This window comes from Seriola lalandi, unplaced genomic scaffold (assembly GCF_002814215.2).
Source record: "Seriola lalandi dorsalis isolate HSWRI2012SDOR001 ecotype SW California unplaced genomic scaffold, Sedor1 jcf7180002054517, whole genome shotgun sequence".
Taxonomy (NCBI): domain Eukaryota; kingdom Metazoa; phylum Chordata; class Actinopteri; order Carangiformes; family Carangidae; genus Seriola; species Seriola lalandi.
The window spans coordinates 1,072,979-1,092,454 of NW_019525070.1; the positions used below are offsets into that span (position 1 = coordinate 1,072,979).

General features: G+C 43.1%; 2 protein-coding genes across 2 annotated transcripts; one reads left to right on the top strand and one right to left on the bottom strand.

Moving 5' to 3' along the window:
- Positions 1-1,133: 1,133 nt before the first annotated feature.
- Positions 1,134-9,711, top strand: thoc5 (THO complex 5). The gene is made up of 20 exons (XM_023413574.2): positions 1,134-1,251; positions 1,525-1,629; positions 2,494-2,637; positions 2,923-3,036; positions 3,419-3,516; positions 3,927-4,073; positions 4,179-4,293; positions 4,529-4,661; positions 4,756-4,833; positions 4,997-5,040; positions 6,243-6,342; positions 7,144-7,252; positions 7,338-7,439; positions 7,531-7,627; positions 7,720-7,831; positions 7,923-8,026; positions 8,141-8,228; positions 8,969-9,084; positions 9,208-9,398; positions 9,503-9,711. Exons 2-20 carry the CDS (start codon positions 1,531-1,533, stop codon positions 9,564-9,566), a joined length of 2,055 nt encoding a protein of 684 aa, XP_023269342.1. The 5' UTR covers positions 1,134-1,251; positions 1,525-1,530; the 3' UTR covers positions 9,567-9,711.
- A 2,643-nt stretch (positions 9,712-12,354) lies between these two features.
- On the bottom strand, positions 12,355-16,975 carry LOC111660333 (uncharacterized). Its single transcript, XM_023413573.2, has 4 exons — positions 16,185-16,975; positions 14,679-14,878; positions 14,434-14,558; positions 12,355-14,325 (listed from the first exon to the last, which is right to left on the bottom strand). The coding sequence occupies exons 1-4, from the start codon at positions 16,933-16,935 to the stop codon at positions 13,002-13,004; spliced, it is 2,400 nt and encodes a 799-aa protein (XP_023269341.1). The 5' UTR covers positions 16,936-16,975; the 3' UTR covers positions 12,355-13,001.
- Positions 16,976-19,476: the final 2,501 nt, after the last annotated feature.

Sequence of the window (19,476 nt, forward strand, 5' to 3'; positions counted from 1 at the left end):
AGTGTCTTCAGGCATGGGTTAGTATTGTATTCAGTTTCAGGATTTAAATACAATAAAAATATAGGACAGAAGTCTTTTATAAAATAATGACAAGAAAACAGTAATGCACTTTGTTTTCTCTACTGAAACAAAACATATTACAATTCTTTTTCTTATCCACAGGTGGATATATGCAACCTGGTGCAAGGGAGAACATTGCATATCTCACACAGACAGAGAGACGAAAGGACTTCCAGTATGAGGCGATGCAGGAGCGCAGGGATGCTGAGAGTGTTGCACACAGGGGCATCAGCGCTGGTGTGCCAACTAACTTTAAAGATCTTATCCAGACCAAAGCAGAGGAGAACAACATTGTCTTTATGCCTTTAGTGGCCAAACGGCACGAGGGCAAACAGCTGTACACATTTGGCCGTATTGTCATTTACATAGACAGAGGGGTTGTGTTTGTGCAAGGAGAGAAGACATGGGTGCCCACATCTTTGCAGAGTTTGATAGATATGGCCAAGTGAGGGTGGACTGATTAATTTTCTGGTCTGCCAAGTGTAAAATAGTAAACTGGGCAAGTGTTTACTTTTTATATATCTCAAGTATACTGATCTTTCCCATATGTGACTTTGTAAATTTTCAGCATCATTAGAATTGTGAATAAACCATTTTTGAATGTATGTGGTCTACTTGTTGCTGTTTTAATCAGAGATTAAATCTACATATGTTCAAGTACTTTATTTACATTGCATAGTATGTATAGTTGTGTTTGTGATAGTTGGTTTTCAGAAAGTTTTGCATTCAACACACATATTTCATTATAAGTAAACTCAGCTTTTGGTAGAAATACTGAATACAGGGTGGTACTAGAGGTCACTATATTTATGTCCACGTACAAAAACACACATTGATGTTATGTTTATGTATGCGACTAATTTCTAAATGATTTCCCTCAGTCAAGGTATGTCTTAAACTTTTGAGTAAATGTTTTTCTTAATTTTTCTGTTTGTATGGGATAATCTAACAATTGAGATAAGGAGACTTAATGAAGCTGTATTATATTTATTTTTGTGTACTGGTTTTTTTTTTCTCCAATGACTTGGTATTTACATTTGTTTTACTGTAGGTGGCGGTGTAGCTGCTGTAGGGTTTTTGACACGACAGGGCTTCCGTCCATAGTCAGCGCTTAGCGGTGAAACAAAGTGTCTTGTACATGTGCATTTGAACACGATTTAATCATTTCAGACGTTTTTCTTCATCCCTGAGGTAAGTGGATATTTAAAGATATTCCATCAAACACATGATGATATTCACGATTTGCTATCTGTGATTGAGAACCCTCTTTCATGAGCCGACAAGCTAACAGTTGTTAGCCAATGAGCTAACCAACCTTAGCTATCACAGAGCTACTACAGTGCTAACAGTGGCTAGACGGCTAATACAGATATGTTTGTGGCACGTACGTTACTGTAGCAAGCGCTTTCGCGGCTTGTGTTTATTTTAATCTATGTATTCTACACATCCCCGGTCTGTATCCAGCCACCCATGTCGTCCGAAGCTCTGAAGAAGCGAAAGTCGAAGGTTCTCCGCAGTGAAGGAGGAACCCCAGAGATGAAGCGAGGTCGCGGAGAGGGAGACCCGCAGGTAGAGTCAGCGCACCGCCGGGAGGGAGTAGATGAGGGGGTCACAGGGGCACCAGTGTGCCGTAATCTGTCCGAAGTACAGAAAGACCAGACCGGGTAAAGGTCCTGTGTCAGCAGCAAACACCCTTACAAGTAAAGTGTCACTGGAAGAACTAATAACTTAAGAGGTATCCACTGTAGCGAGCTTTAAAGTTTGCACATTTTATTTGTAAAGATGTATTAAATTAATATTTAGATTATAAAATATTAAGACCGCTGAATCACACAGTAAGATGTTTCCGGGTGTACAAAATATAATCTTGTTCATAATGCAGAAGTCCGCAGAACCATACATTTCAGTTTAGAAATGATCAGAGCTGAATTAACAGGTCCTGGTCAATCTGAATAAAAACTGGGTGTTTTAAACAGCGTCCAATAGTTGCATTTTTCATTTGACTGTGGGATTTCTGTATATCTTACAGGGGGCTTGTGTCCTCCACCTATTTACTTTGGACCAGCATCATAGGAAAATCTGCAATCTAATCTATTTTTGTGACTGTGATGAAGGTCCTTGTGTGACTCAAACTCAAATCCCTTGTTGATAAATGCACAGTGGGAATACTAGGTTGGATGTTCATAGTCTTTATTTAATCACTGTATTATTACCAACCAGATAACTAGGTATTGATTTAGAATAATAAACGTATGAACAATCAGTACTGAAGTTTGAGTCTAGATCTGTGGAATTTTGGATCTGACTTAACTCTGTCACTCATCGAGTCCTTGGACTTCTCACAGCATCAAGAAAAGTGGCCTCAAGTTTAAGCAGGACTGAAAGGGGTGTGTTATACTATTTATATTGATGTAGTATCTTTTAATTTTTTAGGATGTACGCGTGTACAGTGAGGAGGTGGAGCTGGATGGCAGGGACCCTGAGCAGGACTTTCTGCAGTACAAAGAGTCATGTGAGAGTTTGGCTACTCTCATGAGTGAGATCCAGGACCTTAAAGCCAATGGAGCCAAGGACGGGGTAAGAATCATACTTTCAAGATACACTAATCTATTCTGTCATTATAGACTCATTTCATTGTCAGTGATGGTCTAGGCATGTTACAGATTAGTTACACTCATCAAGGTGATGTCCTGGTTTGCCACTGTAGAGACAAGTACATAGCCCCACCACAGAAACTTTATACATACAGTTTGTAGTATCGGCAAATCTAATGCATCATAACATTGTATATATGATCCCTATATAGATGATTCTATGCCTTCACCATAATAATGAAGTCTAACTAGTTCTATCTCTCCTCAGTGTGCCGAGGTCGAGCAGAAACGTATGCAGAGCTGCATCCACTTCATGAATCTGAAGAAACTCAATCGTCTGGCTCATATGCGACTAAAGAGAGGCAGAGACCAGACACACGAGGTAACTCCCACACGACTCCTTTAATGCAGTTCTGTGTTTATGGGGTATTAAAAGAAACTCCAGCTTAGGTTAAGTTCACTCTATTCCATTCATTTGCTGAAAAAGTGCCGCCTCAACTCCCTTTTGTGCTAAAAAAGGAAGGTTGAACTCATAGCACTTTTTACTTATTTTCTACTTATATTAGTTTCTACTTATAACACCTAACTACAGCTGCTCCGACTGTCAGCAAAGAGAGTTTAGTTTTATGGTTCGATTCTGCTTATTGACCCTTGTTCTTATTGAATCCTGGTTCAGATTCTTTGCATATTGGTTGTTGTGTCATGGTGACCTGGGTCGTGTTTGCAAACCAGCAATAATCACTGTCTTTCTTTCCTCCACCCAGGCAAAGCAGAAAGTGGATGTGTTGCACCTTCAGTTGCAGAACCTGCTGTATGAAGTGATGCATCTTCAGAAGGAGATCAGCAAGTGTCTGGAGTTCAAGTTAGTACACAGTATTTCATTAGATGAGAACAGCTTTTACTTGTTGCAGTGTACTTCAGACAAAGCAGCTTTACTCATGTGAAACCCTAGTTTAACATTACAAAACAAATAAAGCAAACTTTATTTATTTTGAACTTTAGTTGAACTCATTGCAAATTATGGTCACATAATTAGGCCTGGAAGTGAGGCCCCCACCACAACCCCCACTCTGTATGAGAATGTAGTATATTAAGTCAATGAATATGAACTCCAATGAAAAATAATTGCTCAGCTCAAAAGATACAGAAAGATTGCATTAAAAAGTTGCTCCGTTAGAGTGATGCTTGCAAATGTGGCTCTATTGTTCATATTGAGATTATCAGGAATGCATTTTGTCACAATGGCAGTTAACTTCTGTTTCCCTGTCCCAGGTCTAAGCATGAGGAAATAGACTTGGTGTCTGAGGAAGAGTTTTACCAGGGGGCCCCACAGGAGATTTCCAGGCCCCACCTCACAAAAAATGACCCCCACCAACTCACACTGGCTCGACTGGACTGGGAGCTAGAACAAAGAAAGAGGTACCAGCACACAGCATAGTGCATTAGCAGCATGCTGTGGTCAAAAAATCAATCTTGACTTTTTTGGAGGCACAGATCAGTTATAAAAAGTTTGTTTGGATACAGGTTGGCAGAGAAATACAAGGAGTCACAGGCCACAAAGGAGAAGATCCAGAAGAGCATCGAGGTGAAGAAGGAACACCTGAGAAGCTTACAGCCTGGACTGAATGCCATCATGCAGGTATAATAGCTGTTTGGGTGCCATATTATCAAGGTTTTGTCTTCTGAACTTTGATTACAAAGCGTTTTGAAAACATGTCCATTTATGATTTATGACATTAACTGATTCATTTATTTGCTTATTTATCTCTAAAGAAAGTCCCATTCTTCATTGAAGTCAAGGTTAAACAGCTGTGCTGCCACAGGGCGTTATGCATGGATCCTCTGAATGATTTAAATTCTCTCTTCTTTCTCAGGCTTCTCTCCCGGTGCAGGAGTACCTGTCCATGCCTTTTGAACAGACTCAGAAACAGACTGAGATTGCTCGCCATCTCCCTCCACCTCTGTATGTCCTGTTTGTTCAAGCCAATGCCTACGGCCAGGCCTGTGGTCAGTAATCATCAGAGAATATCCAAAGTTTCAAGACAAAATACTTTTCTTAATGGGATTCGAGCCCTGATTGTTAATTTTTATTCCATTTCAGACAAAAACCTGACTCTGTCTATCAGTGGTGATGTGGATGAAGCCAAGGCCTTGTCCAAACCACCAGAAGATTCCCAGGGTACATCACTTTTATATATATATGCACATATTCATATAAGCACACAAATGCGTAGCTTTGTTGACCAGCTCATTTTTTCAATTGTTCAGTATTTCAAGATGTTATGTTTAGAGATGCATTCTCATCTAAAGAAACATAAAATCATTTGTTCTGTATCATCCAGATGATGAGAGTGATTCAGATGCAGAGGAGGAGCAAGAGAAAACGGTGAGTCTCAGGCTGGGCTTTTCTCCTAAAACACACACACACACTCACACACACACTCACACTCACACTCACACTCACACTCACACTCAGGTCAGTGAGTGCAGCGATTTCTTAATACACCCATTTCTGCACCGGACACGCAAACTGTCCCTGAAGCCCTAGCTGTCACGCATTGTGGCAGGTTGGGGAGCAGCACCTATTGATCGCTTCCTGCATCTAGATGAGTATTAACGGGGGGATTCTGAGAAATTATTACCAAGAACGGCTAGGTGACTGTAACCTGAGCCCACTTAAGCACGCACACTCGGCACCAAACCAGTGCTTGTCTTTGTTGCTGAGACTGTCTGTCTGGATGTTTCTTTAGATCTGATGTAAATATATATTTTCAAAATGATGGACTTACTCGGAATAACATTTCTGTATTTGATTTGCAATCTCTTGCTGTGTCTCAATTCATTTACTTCCATACTTACACTTGCCATTTTGAGTGCATAAGTGCGTTCACGGTGGCAAGCACAACAACATGCAGTGTACTATAAGAACCTGGATAGTGCACTCAAAAGTGTAAACGGTCGCCACTGGGGACCACCAACATATTTTCAAACTTGTGTAAACTGCGGCACAGGAAGGAGGACACGGTGGTGCTGATGGAAGCGTAAATTCGCAGGAAAGTAAAACATTCATTTTCAAGTCAAGTGAGCAAAGCAGCCGGCAGATATTTTGGAGGGCACATGTTGCAGTCGTCATTTCTGGCGAGTGCACAACGGCAGTGTTTGAATTGGGACAACACTAATCTGTCAGAATTCATGCACTATCCCAGTTAGTATACTTTGTACACAATGTACTACATGTGAGTGTACAGACTGAAGTATGTGATACACTTGATACACAGCATCTGTCCGGCCGTCTGCATATGAGAGCTCATCCGAAACGCTCTCTTTTTTTTTCAATCCTTCACTACTTTCAGCCCTTCCTTTGAAATTCCACTTCCTCCTTTTATCTGTAATAGTAGATGGCTTAAATGCTTGAGAGGCTCAGCAACTATCATGTTTCTCCTGTAATCAGCTGAAATTTGATGCAAATTGTTTTTCTAATTTATTTGATATGCCACAATGTCAAACATGTACTTTTCGTTTGTACATTTTTCGTTCTCCCTTTGCTTCTCCCGTTTCCATGGCTTTTTATTGTCTGTTGTCTCACAGAAGAGGAGAAGGCCAACTACAGGCGGCCAGCTGGATGACAAGAGACGGGAGATGCTGAAAAGGCACCCTCTGTCTCTCTGCTTAGACCTCAAGTGTAAAGGTAACACAATCTGCATGTTTGATGTCTTTGTATGTGAGAGCCTGTGCAAAATAGGTCTATACATTCCTCCATCTTAAAGCAGCATGTTTAAGCCCAAATATTTACAATTCATCTGCGTTACATTCCTTGTAATGCAGCCATGTTTACTGTATCATGTGGTAACTCTAACCTATCAGATAGTATGTAAAATAAAAAGAGTGTTCTACTCTGCTATGATAGCACACCAGCACTTGACCCTCATGGTCCCTCTGCTGGTGATAACAGGAACAGTGATAGATTATAGAGAGACCTGCATTGCAGGCTTAGCTCTACCTAAGGGAGGAGGAGGGAAGGGAGGGGGAGAGGTGAGAGAGACGCTTGCAGCATCACGGGTCCGCAGCACCTACAAAAGGCTGTAAGCATATTTTCTCATCACCAGTCTTTCTCTGATTCCTGCTTTTATTCTAGTATCTTCCCTCTCCCCAGTTATCCTCACTGCTGCCAGCTGCAGCAGGCATTTTACTGCAGTAAAAGTGAAAAGAGCAGAGTAGGTGTCTTTGAGTGACAGTGTCACTGAGTTCACTTGGGCTGCAGAGTGGCGTGTGAAAGATGAACCTCAGCATAGTATATATCCCCTGGGTGCTGCTATCATTCATCGTGACCACACCTTGTTATTGCTCTCTAATGTGCTGCAGTGTAAAGTGTAAACGCTGGGGGAGGTTCACTGGGAGGATTAGTGAAAAGAGGGTGCTTGAGGGAATAATGAATGAAGCTTCTAATGGATTAGTTCATCACCATGTGTTATCCACCTTGTCTCCACAGATGGCAGCATCCTCCATCTCTACTTCTACTACCTGATGAATCTGAACATAATGACAGTCAAGACCAAGGTCTCCACCACCACAGACCTAAGCACAGCCATCAGCGCAGGGTGTGTGTTTGTGTGTACGGACCTACACTTTCATCTCCCTCTCTGTGTCACTAAAAGGAAAGTCTGATGATGTCTTCTTTTGCAGGGACCTGCTGAAATCAGACACTCTACTCAGCTGTCTCTACACCAGCGACCAGGGACGGGAAACCCCCAATCCAGCTAATCGTTACCAGTTTGATAAAGTCGGGTGAGGATGTCAGATGACAAAGATGTTTAGGGAACAACACCACTGGATTTAACAAAATCCCAGCAGAATTAACCCCATCATTTCTTTTTAGGATTGTTTCCTTTGCTGATTATGTGGAGGAGCTGGGCCATCCCTACATGTGGGTTCAGAGTCTCGGAGGACTACATTTTCCCAGCGATGCTTCAGAGGTGTGTGCTGAAATTGAGCCATGTCCCAGCAGAGCACGGGTTCTGTGTGTTACACTGGTATCATGTTGGCATGTGTTCATGTTTTTCCCCAGGGTGTGCGTGTGGGCAGTTCTTTGAGTGCCAGCCACATGGAGAGCACCATGAAGCTGCTGAGGGGACGAGTCCAGTCCCGCTTGGCTTTGCACAAGCAGTTTGCCTCTTTAGGTATCTTATTTGTTGGCAACTTTTCACATTAAATACTCCTAATGAACAGACTGTAAATTTCAACTGAGATTGTTTGTGCTCCTGTCCTCAGAGCACAGTATCATCCCGGTCTCCAGTGAGTGTCAGCACTTCTTTCCTGCCAAGATCATCTCCCGCTTAGCTCGCTGGACAACCATCAGTGACCAGGAGTACATGGTACTCACACAGACACACGTTTACAGATATTTGGAATCACATGTACTGAAAGTGTTTGTCCAAAAGTGCACATGTTGCAGCACATCTCACTGTGATATTTCTCTTCCTCTCAAGGATCTGCAATATACACGTCATGTGACTGAGGCTGGGCTGGCAAAGGAGACTGATCTGTACTTCATGGCAGTGGTTGAAAGAGGAACAGGTAGATACTAATCACTGCTGATAGAATTGGCTATCATTGATTACTTGATTTGAATTTTGAATGGACCACAACAGCGGTGCCAGCCCTATAATCACAAATGTCCACCTGCATTTATTACATGTACTCTTATCGCCTAAGGAGGTAGATGAATAACTAAACATAAGACACATCGGGCGAGAGAGAGCAGAGAGTGGGAGGGAGAGAGAGAAGCCATCAGCAACTGCTAAGCTAAAGAAATTAGTAGCTCTGAATAGCATGTAAACAACAGAAATGCCAGCAACCATAAATGAGACAATCTGCATGTCAGCACTGTCTTTGTCTTTAACTTATGTGTTTGGTGATTTTGTCAGACACTGTTGTGGGTATAAAATCTGAATTTTACCTGCTTGAAAATGTCTCGGAAGTTAACATGTAGTCTTAATGGGCTGTGTTTCTGTCACCATTTCATACCTGTTCTGTTGTCTGACAACAGTAACAGAAAAACATGTAAATGAGGACAGCTTTTACGAAATTGAGAGAGATTAAAATACTATGAATAAGCACAGAGATTAGGAGAGAAACAAACTGATAAAGGGCTGAAACTGGCTGACACTAGACAGAAAAGAACCCAATTATGTCCGTTTACAGCGGTTCTGCAACAGTTTTCAACTACATCCTCACTTTCGCACATTGAACATACGTTAGGTTTTGACCTAGTCTTGTTTATAAACGAGCTGTTTGTATCTGTCCCTTCCTCTCAGCTCGTCTCCAGGCCGCAGTGGTGATGAGCCCCCGTTACCCAGAGATCTCTCCTCTTTTCTCCCTCTCCCTCAGCTGGAAAGGAGAGCGCAGTGGACGCACCGATGACAACCTTCGAGTATGAACTTATCAATAAAAGTTATTTATGTCCCAGACGCTTGTGCTCTGTTGCTATATGAGCTCATTTTATGTCTTGTCCTGTTACTGACAACACACTTTTCTCACACTGACTCATCTTTAGGCCATGGAGAGTGAGGTCAATGTGTTCAAAAATGAACTACAGGGACCACGTCCAGGACACCAGCTCCTGACCAATCAGATTTCACGCTTGTGTGTCTGCCTGGATGTGTATTTGGAGACTGAAGGACAAGATGACAGCGTGGAGGGACCACGAGAGTTCCCCCGTGAAAAGATGTGCTTGCGCACTGTCAGGTACACAGTTAGAGAGGAATTGGTACATTTTTTTACACACGTTTGGTCAGAGACACACTGAATAGATTTATCTCTGACATCTCTCTCTACCTCTTTAATTTCAGGGGTCCAAATCGTCTGAAGCCATTCAAGTACAACCATCCTCAGGGCTTCTTCAGTCATCGCTAAACATGTATATATATGATTTTTCCTACTGTACTTAACAGCGCTAACTCCTCCAAGCTTACCTTTGTGACTCTTTGACACACAAGTATCCCTTTTTAAAAGTCTTTATACCGGTCTGGAAATAAAAGAACACTGTTATTTTCTTGAATGGGTGTGAATCTGGTCTTTTTAATGGCTCTGTTGTATCCAGGCTTTGTTGTGCACTCCAAATTTTCCTCTTTTATCTCTCTTCCTTCCTCTCTACCTTCACTTCTCTCTGCTGCTCTATTTATAGGCGTCTGCACTAGCTGATTATTATGCCATCGTGGTTCAGTGCTGGCGCGAGCTGAGTCATTTCCACAGAGACTCATGTCTGGAATATGATACTTGGGTCTTTGACCTATCATTTATCATCCTGGTGGCAGTAAAGGTAGTAAAACAGGTTGTTATTTAGGATATTGATGCCAGTTCCATGGTGATTATGGCAAAAGTATCACTCTCCTATTTTCTTGCACATTAGAGCACAAATCCAGAAGGATGCAAACTAATCTGTAGTTTAAGAAGTCCTTCCAATGTCAGCCAAAGTGTGTGCAGTGCCAGTATTGTATCAAAAAAGAGGCTGCAGCAGCTATGTAATGGTTAGCTGCTTTTTAATAGACATAGGTTGGCATGATGAATGGGTTTTGTCACCAGCAGCAACAGTCATTAGTAAATCCTATTAAAAATGTAGCTACACTTTTTCTGTGAAAGATTGTAGAAATCTATGAATAGCTCAAATTTTACAGTGAGTCATGACCTAGTATGACGGGCAGGATTTGTATTTCTACATTAATTTTGTATAGTTTCGAAAGCGAATGCCTGTTATGTGTTTATATTAAGCCTTTGCGTGACTCTGAATGTATTACACAACTGATGAATTCAATATTTATGAATGAACAATATCGAGATAAATGTAGGAGATGCACGGTCATGGTCAAAAATTATTGGTACACAGAATATCTTCAGGGGTAAATGCAGATGAACCAATTTATTATAACCTGAATGTCCAGGGTTACTGAATAAAATAAAAAATAATCTCATTGCATAATAGTGAAATAATACAAACACAAAATGTACCCTGCACACACTTTTTGGCACACATCACTGGTATTTGATTGCAGAACCTATGGCAACAATGAGAGCCACTAAACATTTCTTGTAGCCACCCAGAAGCTTCTTACTCTTGTCCTCTGGTAGTTTCTGCCATTCTTCCATTGTTATGCACTTAAGCTCTTAAGTTTTCAGGAGTCCTTTTTGCAACAGCAGATGTCAGCTCTCTCCAAAGGCTTTCAATGGGATTTAGGTCAGGACTCATTGCTGGCCAGTTTAAAACTTTTCAATCTTTTTTATGCTGCTGAATATGAGTTTTGGGTGGTTGTCCTGTTGAAAGGTCCAAGACCTTCACCTCAGAGCTAGTTTTTCTGACACTGAGTAACAAAATTTGCACTAAAATGCCTTGGCAATCTTCATCTTTCATCATGCCTTGGATACATTCAATGTTTCCAATACCAGAGGCAACACAGCAGCTCCACAGCATGATAGAGCCTCTATCATGATTCACTGTAGGCAGGATGTTCTTTTCCTCATGGGCTTCATTTAGTCACCTATAACTGAACTGATTTCCCACAGAGCTCTGATTTGTTTTCATCTGTCCATAGAATAGTCTCCCAGGAAGACTGTGGCTTATGTATGAAAGTTTTTGCAAACATTAGTCTTTCCCTTTTGTGCCTTTTAGTTTAATGGTGGCATCTTCCTTGGCCTTCGCCAATGGAGCAGTTTAGTGTTTGGCGTGTAGTATGGGCTGAAGCCATCACTCCAGATTGCTCCAGGTTGACCTGAAGATCTTTAGATGTCTTGCGTGGCGTTTTTCTTTTCCACAATCCGCATCAGCGTTCAGATTTCTCTCATTAAGTTTCTTCATAGTGCCACATGGTGGAAGCATCCTAACAGTTTTAATGACTGTGACACTTCATGATAATATTACAAACTGTTGAAACAGGGATTTCATGGATTGTTTTCCTTGGAATTATGTTTTTTCTGATGCTCTCAGACAGCTCTCTTATCTTCACCATTGTGAAAAAAGAAAGTGCAAACAATTCACCAATTTTTTATGCAGTAAAACCGTCATTCATTAGTTATTTCCGGTCATGTTAACACTTTAATTAAGCACAGGCGAGTCTTGTTTCTTTGTTTTATTTCAGGAACGAATTCAAATTCATCTAAAGGCTGCCAATAATTGTGTCCTGGGTACATTTTGTGTTTGCATAATTTCACTATTACACAAGACTTGTTTCCCCCTTTTTTTCAGTAACCTTAGACATTTTATTAAAATATACTGATTAACCGAGACAGGTTGATTTGCATTTTTTTCTGAAGATATTCTGAATTATGTGCTTGAAGTTCAGGGCTGCCAATAATTTTGACCACGACTGCATCAGGATTAGAAATGGGACAGCTGTAGTGTGCGAGCTTTCCTATTTGCAGCTGGGAAATAAGGGAAAAATGAGTTTGTTCTGTGCAGTCAAGCAGCACTGCTCCTGATTTATACATGAACGTGCTCTGTGGACGTGAAGGGTGGGTACAGCTCCCCCCCTCCTTAGCCGCAATGCAGTGCAGTTACTCACAGCATTTACCTTTCGGCCTCACGCATTGTGTAACTATTGACACCTCTCTTTTATAAATCTTCACTTAAGGTCAATATGCTATAGATTTTGATTTTTTTTTTCCTTTTTTTGAAGTGTAAACAGATTAAGAAACCACCACAAAAAGCATCTTGTGTTTGATTTTTCATTCTTTATTTACTGTTTCATATTGCATATTCTCAGCAGTTTATACATAGCACAGTCATCATTGTCCTAGCATTGCAGACCAGAAGTGAGACGCTGCAGTTCACCTGTGAGGAGAAGCTGCATTAAGGTGCACAACAAGCAAAGTTCAAGTCTTTCATACTGATGTATCTGTAAATATAATATAGACATTTGTATCTCCTTAAATATACATTTTTATATTCAATATCTGTCACAATCTTTAGCTTGACATTGTTTTGACATCACTACCCTTGAAGGCTTGTGTAGGTACAGCAGGCCCCTGCGGTCCCCGTCAGCGGGATTCAGTTTAAATGCACTTGTTATTTATTAAGGGCAGTTGTCACATTCAGATAAAGAGTTTAGAGCATTCTGCATTCACTACAGTCGTACATCAGAAGCGTCAGGGGTGTGTAATGGCCATACTTAGGGAGCAGGGGGTTATTTGCTACAGAAATCACTATTGCTTACATACCATTACCTGCTTTGTTTTGGACACTACGGTGCATGTCTGGGCTGCTGGGTAGTTCCAGCCTCTCTGCCCTGCTCTCCCTTCTCTCCCTCACAGTTCTTTGGCATCTCTGCCTCTTTAGCCCTTGAACAGAGCTTTTCAGGCTTACTTCTTGGCCTTCTCCTCCTTGCTCTCCTTTGACTCGGTGCCAGAAGATTTCTCTATTTTCTCAGCTTTCCCTCCTTCCTTCACCTCATCTTTACTGGCCTCCTTTTTCTCCTCTGGCTTCTTCACCTCGGTCTTGCTCTCTGCTTTTTCAGGCTCAGTTTTGGGTGCGGGCTTCTCCTCTGGCTTCTTCTCCTCCTTCTTGCTCTCTGTTTTCTCAGGCTCTGCTTTAGGGGCAGGCTTTGGCTCAGGCTCGGCCTTCTCTGATTTAGGAGCAGAAGGCTTCTCCTCCTTAGCTGGGGGAGCGCTCTCTTTAGCCTCAGACTTGGGGGCAGGTTTGTCCTCGGCAGGCTTGCTGGGAGCAGCAGGTTTTGAAGCGTCATCCTTCTTTGGTGCTTCATCTGCTTTGCTGTCTTTCTTTGTATCAGGTTTGTCTGCCTTCTCTGCTTTGCTCTCAGGTTCTTTCTCCTTGGGCTCCTCCTTCTTCTCCTCCTTCACAGGCTGTTCCTTCTCCTTCTTTTCCTCCTTGACGGGCTGAGGCTTCTCCTCTTTCTTCTCCTCTTTAGGGGTTTCTTTGGCTGCGACAGGCTCGGCCTTCTCTTTCTCTGGAGACTTTGGTTCAGGGGTCTTGGGAGGAGATTTAGATTCAGGGGATTTGCTGGGAGGGGATTTTGACACAGGTGACTTTGGTGCAGGTGACTTTGACTCATCTCCTGCAGGGGATTTCACTGCAGGTGACTTTGACTCATCTCCTGCAGGGGATTTCACTGCAGGTGACTTAGGAGGTGATTTGGCTGCTGGTGATTTAGGTTCAGGTGATTTCTGTGGAGATTTAGGTTCTGGTGATTTGACAGTAGGAGATTTAGGCAGAGGAGATTTTGAAGGAGGGGATGCAGCCTTTTCTGGAGATTTGGACTTCTCTTCTTCCTCAACTGCCTCTTCTTCCTCTCCCTTCTCCTCAGCTTCCTCCTCCTTTTCCTCCTCTCCCTTTTCTTCCTCTTTCTCTTCCTCTCCCTCTTGTTCATCGTCCTTATCTTCTTCCACCTCACCTTCTCCTTCCTCTTCTTTGGTTTCCTCACCTTCCTCTTCCTTCTCACCTTCCTCTTCTTCCTCTCCTGCTTCCTCCTCTTCCTCTTTCTTTTCCTCCTCATCTGCCTCCTCTGTCACTTCTGTCACCTGGGTCTCATCTGTCTGCTCCTCAACAATGACTGTATCTGAGATCTCCTCTCCTTTCACTTTCAGGTGGGTAGAGAATCTGCTTTCCAGGTAGGAGTAAGGACCTCCTCCTGACACAAAGCGATTCTCCTCTCCCTCCAGTAACTTCCTGTTTTAAAGACAAAAATACACAGTCAGTGAAACTATCCATAACTTTTGTCATCCAGAAGCCTAAGAAATCTGTTTTAATTATATGTGGTTTTCAACCCTGACCAACCTGTAAGCTGCTATCTCAATATCTAGAGCCATCTTCACATTCAGCAGGTCCTGGTAGTCTTTCAGCTGGCTGGCCATTTCCCATTTGGTGGTTTTCAGTTCATTATCCAGCTGATTGATGGTCTCCTGCAAAGTAAAAACACACAGCCTTACAGGTCAACTATCACGCTAATGGTACGAAAAGATGTATGCAATTAATGTGCGCTTCTGGTATTTTTTCATGAGAGATAAGTGAGATGTTTGTGCCTGTAGTGAGTTGAGGTCATCGTGGTGTCTGTCTTCGCTCTCCATACGCTGCCTCTCCAGTGACTCCTTGGTTCCTCGGAGAGTCTCCAGCTCAATGGTGCGGGTCTGGAGCTGACGGCGGTAGTCTGAAATCTCTTCCTGGGTTCCACGAATGGCATCCTGGTTAGACCTAGCGGCGTCAGACAGACGCTCCATGCGGACTACAGGAATTGCAGGCAAAAAGATGATAAATGTATAATATTAAGAAATCACTTAGGTAATGTAAGACATTTTGCTGTGTCACCATCAGCTGGCACAAGTCCCAAAACAGTTTGAAGTGGCCTGCATATGCTGAAGCAAAGAGAAATTCAGTGTTCTTATTCAGGCCATAGGCATACACTGGCCTTTTTTTTGTTGTTGTCCTAAGACATTTGACCTGTCTTCTGTACTGACAGCCTAAGAGAGCAGTCACTGCTGGGAGGCTGAGTGACCTTGACAGAGTCCATCTGCCAGTCAGTGGTCTGACTCAGCTCGCTCCCTCGTCCAAGTGTGAATGAGCCTCACTGCTGCAGTCAGCTGGACACCACACAGGGAAGGTCATTACTGGCTGTCAGCATGTAAATGTACCAATGTATAGAGCACATGCCCCTGAGCTGCTGTTTAAACCATTTTTGGCCTTTAAAGTTCTCAATTTTTGCCGTATCACACAGATCAGCAGCACAGTGGTGCATATGATCTTGCATCTGCTCAAGCAGATCATCTTAGTGCCTTGCTTCAACCACTCTATAAAAAATGCAGGTTACTTCTACGTCCTTGGTAAAATCCAGTCACGACAGCAGAGAAGATGACTGTTAAAAAGCATGAGCCCAGTGATGAAGCACAGTGACCTTGAGGCTATTCAATTTGTAGAGGTTCAGAGTTAAGCTCCATCAACACAACAAGCAGAGACACACACAGCAATGCACATGGGGTGCAAACAAGAACACACCCACTGTTTTGCCCAAGTGAGAGTGCAAATGAATCACAGTCTCTTTCCTCTCTGTGTGCCATCTCACTCCTGCAGTGCTTGGCTTAAGTAAAAACGATCATTCTGCGGCAGCGATGCAGCCACAGAAAAACGCAGCATTTAAACTAGGGGTCACATTATTTCAACACTGATCGTTTCGCATTTCCTACTTAGATGGTCTGTCTTGACTGTCTTTATACGTCTATAATTAAACTTCTACAAAACCTACAAAATGACATTACTTATACAACCAGGATCAGGGTGTGTTAATCTGCAAAAATAATAAAAGTATACAATAAAATGCTTGCAACCGTGATATGTCCTCAAGCAAGATATTGCCAGTCACTGCTCATTTACCTTCAGTAAACTTCCTCACCTAACAATGTAAATCCTAGTGATGTGACTTCAGAATTCAGCACCATAGACAGAGAACGTGCACTACGCTGCTTACTGACAACGTTTGTCTGTGATGTTAAATCTTTAAAGATTTGTTTAATACTTTACCTTTTCACACAACTCACCTTTGAACCATTCCTCTGCGTGGTTTGCGCTCTTGGATGCGTGACTATCCAGCTGTGCGCGGATCTCTCGCAGTGCGCTGGTGACGTCCGCCTTGAGCGTGTCTCGCATGTCGAAGCTCACCTCTGCGCCCTGAATCTGAGCGAGGAGCTCCGCCACTTCTTCCTCGTGGTTCTTCTTCAGAAAAACGGCCTCTTCCTCCATGGCACGGAGCTTCTTGTCCAGCTCCAGCCGCGCCAGCCGGCATTCCTCTACGTACTTCTTCATGGCGCGAGCGGCAGCCTCCAACTCTTCCCGGTTCCTCGCTTCATCCTCAAGCCTTCCCCGCATGTGCTGGATGTCCTCCTCCAGGTGCTCGTGTTCCAGAGCTGTGCGGGCCTTCTCCCCGGTCAGCTGCTGCAGGAGACCCCTCAGGTCACCCAGCTCCCGCTCGTAGTGCTCTCCAACTGATGCGCGTCCGGCTTGGCTCTGTCGCAGAGCTGCTGCTTCTGCCTCCAGGTTGCGGTTGTGCATCTCGAGGTTCCGCACCTTGTCGATGTAGCCGGCGAACCGGTCGTTCAGAGCCTGCAGGATCTCTTTCTCGCTCCTTCGCGTCATGTCGCCGTTGAAGGTGTCCAGGCTGTCGGCTGAGGACGGCTGGCTGTAAGTGAGGCGGCGGCGCTGGGAGTGAAAGCCGCTGGAGGACACGGAGGCAGGCCGAGCCTTGCGGTACGAAGTCGGGCCATAGAGGTGGTGCTCTACCGTGAAACTCATGTTGGCGGGTTCACAGGAGAACTGACTGCAGCAGGAGGGGCAGCGCAGGGTTTATATAGGAGGGAGGAAAAAACTCACTAGTCAGCACCAGGACACAATCCATTTAAAGAGATATCTTTTCTTCAGCATGCGCAGGAATAAAGTCAATGTATCACCTTGTTGATGAATTGAATTTTTACTGAAGATGTTAATGAGGTTTATTGAGGCAACAACCAACTCTAAAGAGTAGTATTGGTTTTATAGCATGTAAAATATTTGTAAGGCAACACTTTTCAATTTTTATCTTATGTACCTAAAACATCTGGGGGGAATATTAGCTAGTCTTTGTGTTAAATGATTTATGTTAAGCCAACACAGTTAATTAATTACTATGGCTCTTTATAAACAGCTCTCATCAATTATACATTTGATTTTTCAAGGTTTTTAAAACATTTGAAGACATATTAATAATGCACATATTAATAAGTATGTGAACTGATTGTGTGGGTGTGCAGTGTGTTCTGCTGATGCTCTCTGTAGCTTCACTGCTGCAGTGTGAGTTTGCAGATCCACGCCACCCTCCTGGGACTCAACTCAACTGCTGGGCCATTGACAGTCTCTCTCTCTCTCTCACTCTCTCTCCCTCTCTTACCACAAACACAAAAAAGGTTTGTTTCCGCCCTTTTACTTCAAATATGACTTTTCATCTCTCAGTTTCTGCCTCTTTTTTTATTTTATTTTTTAGAATAGTTCATCTCCAGATGTGCAGATGTGGTGGCAGACCAAGCATATGACATGTGACAGCACTGACATAAAAGCCAAAAAAACAACAGCAGCATAAAACAGCAACTCCATGGTGCATGCACATCAGGGTGTCTGTCCACTGAGCTACGATGATACAGCATTCACACAGAAACACACCAAGCTGTGTCTGCTGATCTGAGGGGATGTCTACTCTGAGAGGAGGACCAGCTCTGAAGAGCACGTACAGCACCTATTGATTACTCAAACTCAGGGTGAACGAGTTTGCTCCGCATGCCATAAAGAAGCAGGGCGAGCTGTGTATCTGCCTCTCCCCTGAAGTGAATGTTGAAGAATAGATAAATCATTTCTCTGTGTCAGCCATTTTTCATCCCTGTGAACATGTGTGTTGCCAAGCCAGTGACACCCAGGGGACTGTGTGATACACAAGCCCTTAACCTGTCATCCAGCAAAGGTGTCATTTCTGTTTCATTTCCTTAACATCTTACAACTAATCTCACTTACTTTCAAAGGTGAAACAAATTAGTCACAAATGTTTTAAAATGTTGGAATGTGTGGGTACTGTTTGTGAAACACAAAGTGTGTTTTGCACCACATTCACATCTTTTGAATTGAGGGAGGGGAGAGTTAGGGGCATTCAGGACAGAAATAACATGTGTCACATCCCCTCCCTCCACTGGCTTCATGTTTTATAGATGAGAATAATGGAGCAGAGTCGGCAGAATTCAGCTGTGATATTGTGAGGATCTCATGTTCTGTATGTATAGGCGATACCTTGTTATTTGAAGCAGCCGTTAAGAGCTGAAATCTAACAGAGAAGGCACAAGCTTTCAGTAGAGAATGTATCTGCGGATGAAATGTCATAAACAAGCCACATCCGGGGTTTATTAGCAGTTATTGCAGTGACGACGGTGAGCGAGTATTGGTCAAAGATAGTGTTAAGAAACACAGTGAAGTATTTGTTAAATCCTCCAGATGATGGAAGGTCATCTGCAAAATGGCAACAGTCTATGGTACAGCCAAATTTAGGCTGTTGTTAGCTTCTTCAAATGCAGCCTGCCCTTCAGTGCTGCCATGGGTGGATTCAGCGCAGCAAAATGTTTAATACGGCCCTTTTAATGGAGGTTTGAAGTCTTGCCATGTAAATGACATTGAGAGGGAAAGGAGGTGGGAGGCTCTTGCCATGTAGCGACCTTGTCCTTGAAAGGATGGATGGAGAGGCAGAGGCTGAGTGAGACAGAGATAGAGATGCAAAATAGCAGGATCGATGTAGAGGAAAATGTCAGAAAACAGTGAAACCTGTCTCAGGGGGCTGTAGAGAACTGGAATGGAAGATAGCTCTTGTGTGCGCTATGTGTGTGTGCATGCCTAATCTGCTGCAATTGTGTGAGTGTATGCTGTGGAGCAGTGGATATCAGGACCTTCCCTTGTTCCTTCCCCATGGTGGTATATTTAGAGCTTTTGGTGACTTGAGACAATGAGAGAAAAGAGGAGCAGGGAGGCTTTGATACAGGCAGACAATGGAGGCTGCAGACAACAGGGAACAAGATGATACACGGACGGGTTGATGACAGAGAGACATGGGGATGAGAGGAGAGGAGAGGAAAGGAATGGAACTGGGTGAGAAAAGAGGGAGTCACCTTGTGAGGGACAACTAGAAAAATGGCTGTACTGGCAGTCTCAAGGATGACTCAGCTGTAATATAATTAAGGCCTGGGCTTGTGTTTACTTGCTTTAGACCTGTATATGTGCGTGCACGTGTGCATGTGTATTCATATGTATGCATGTGATTGTGGTAGC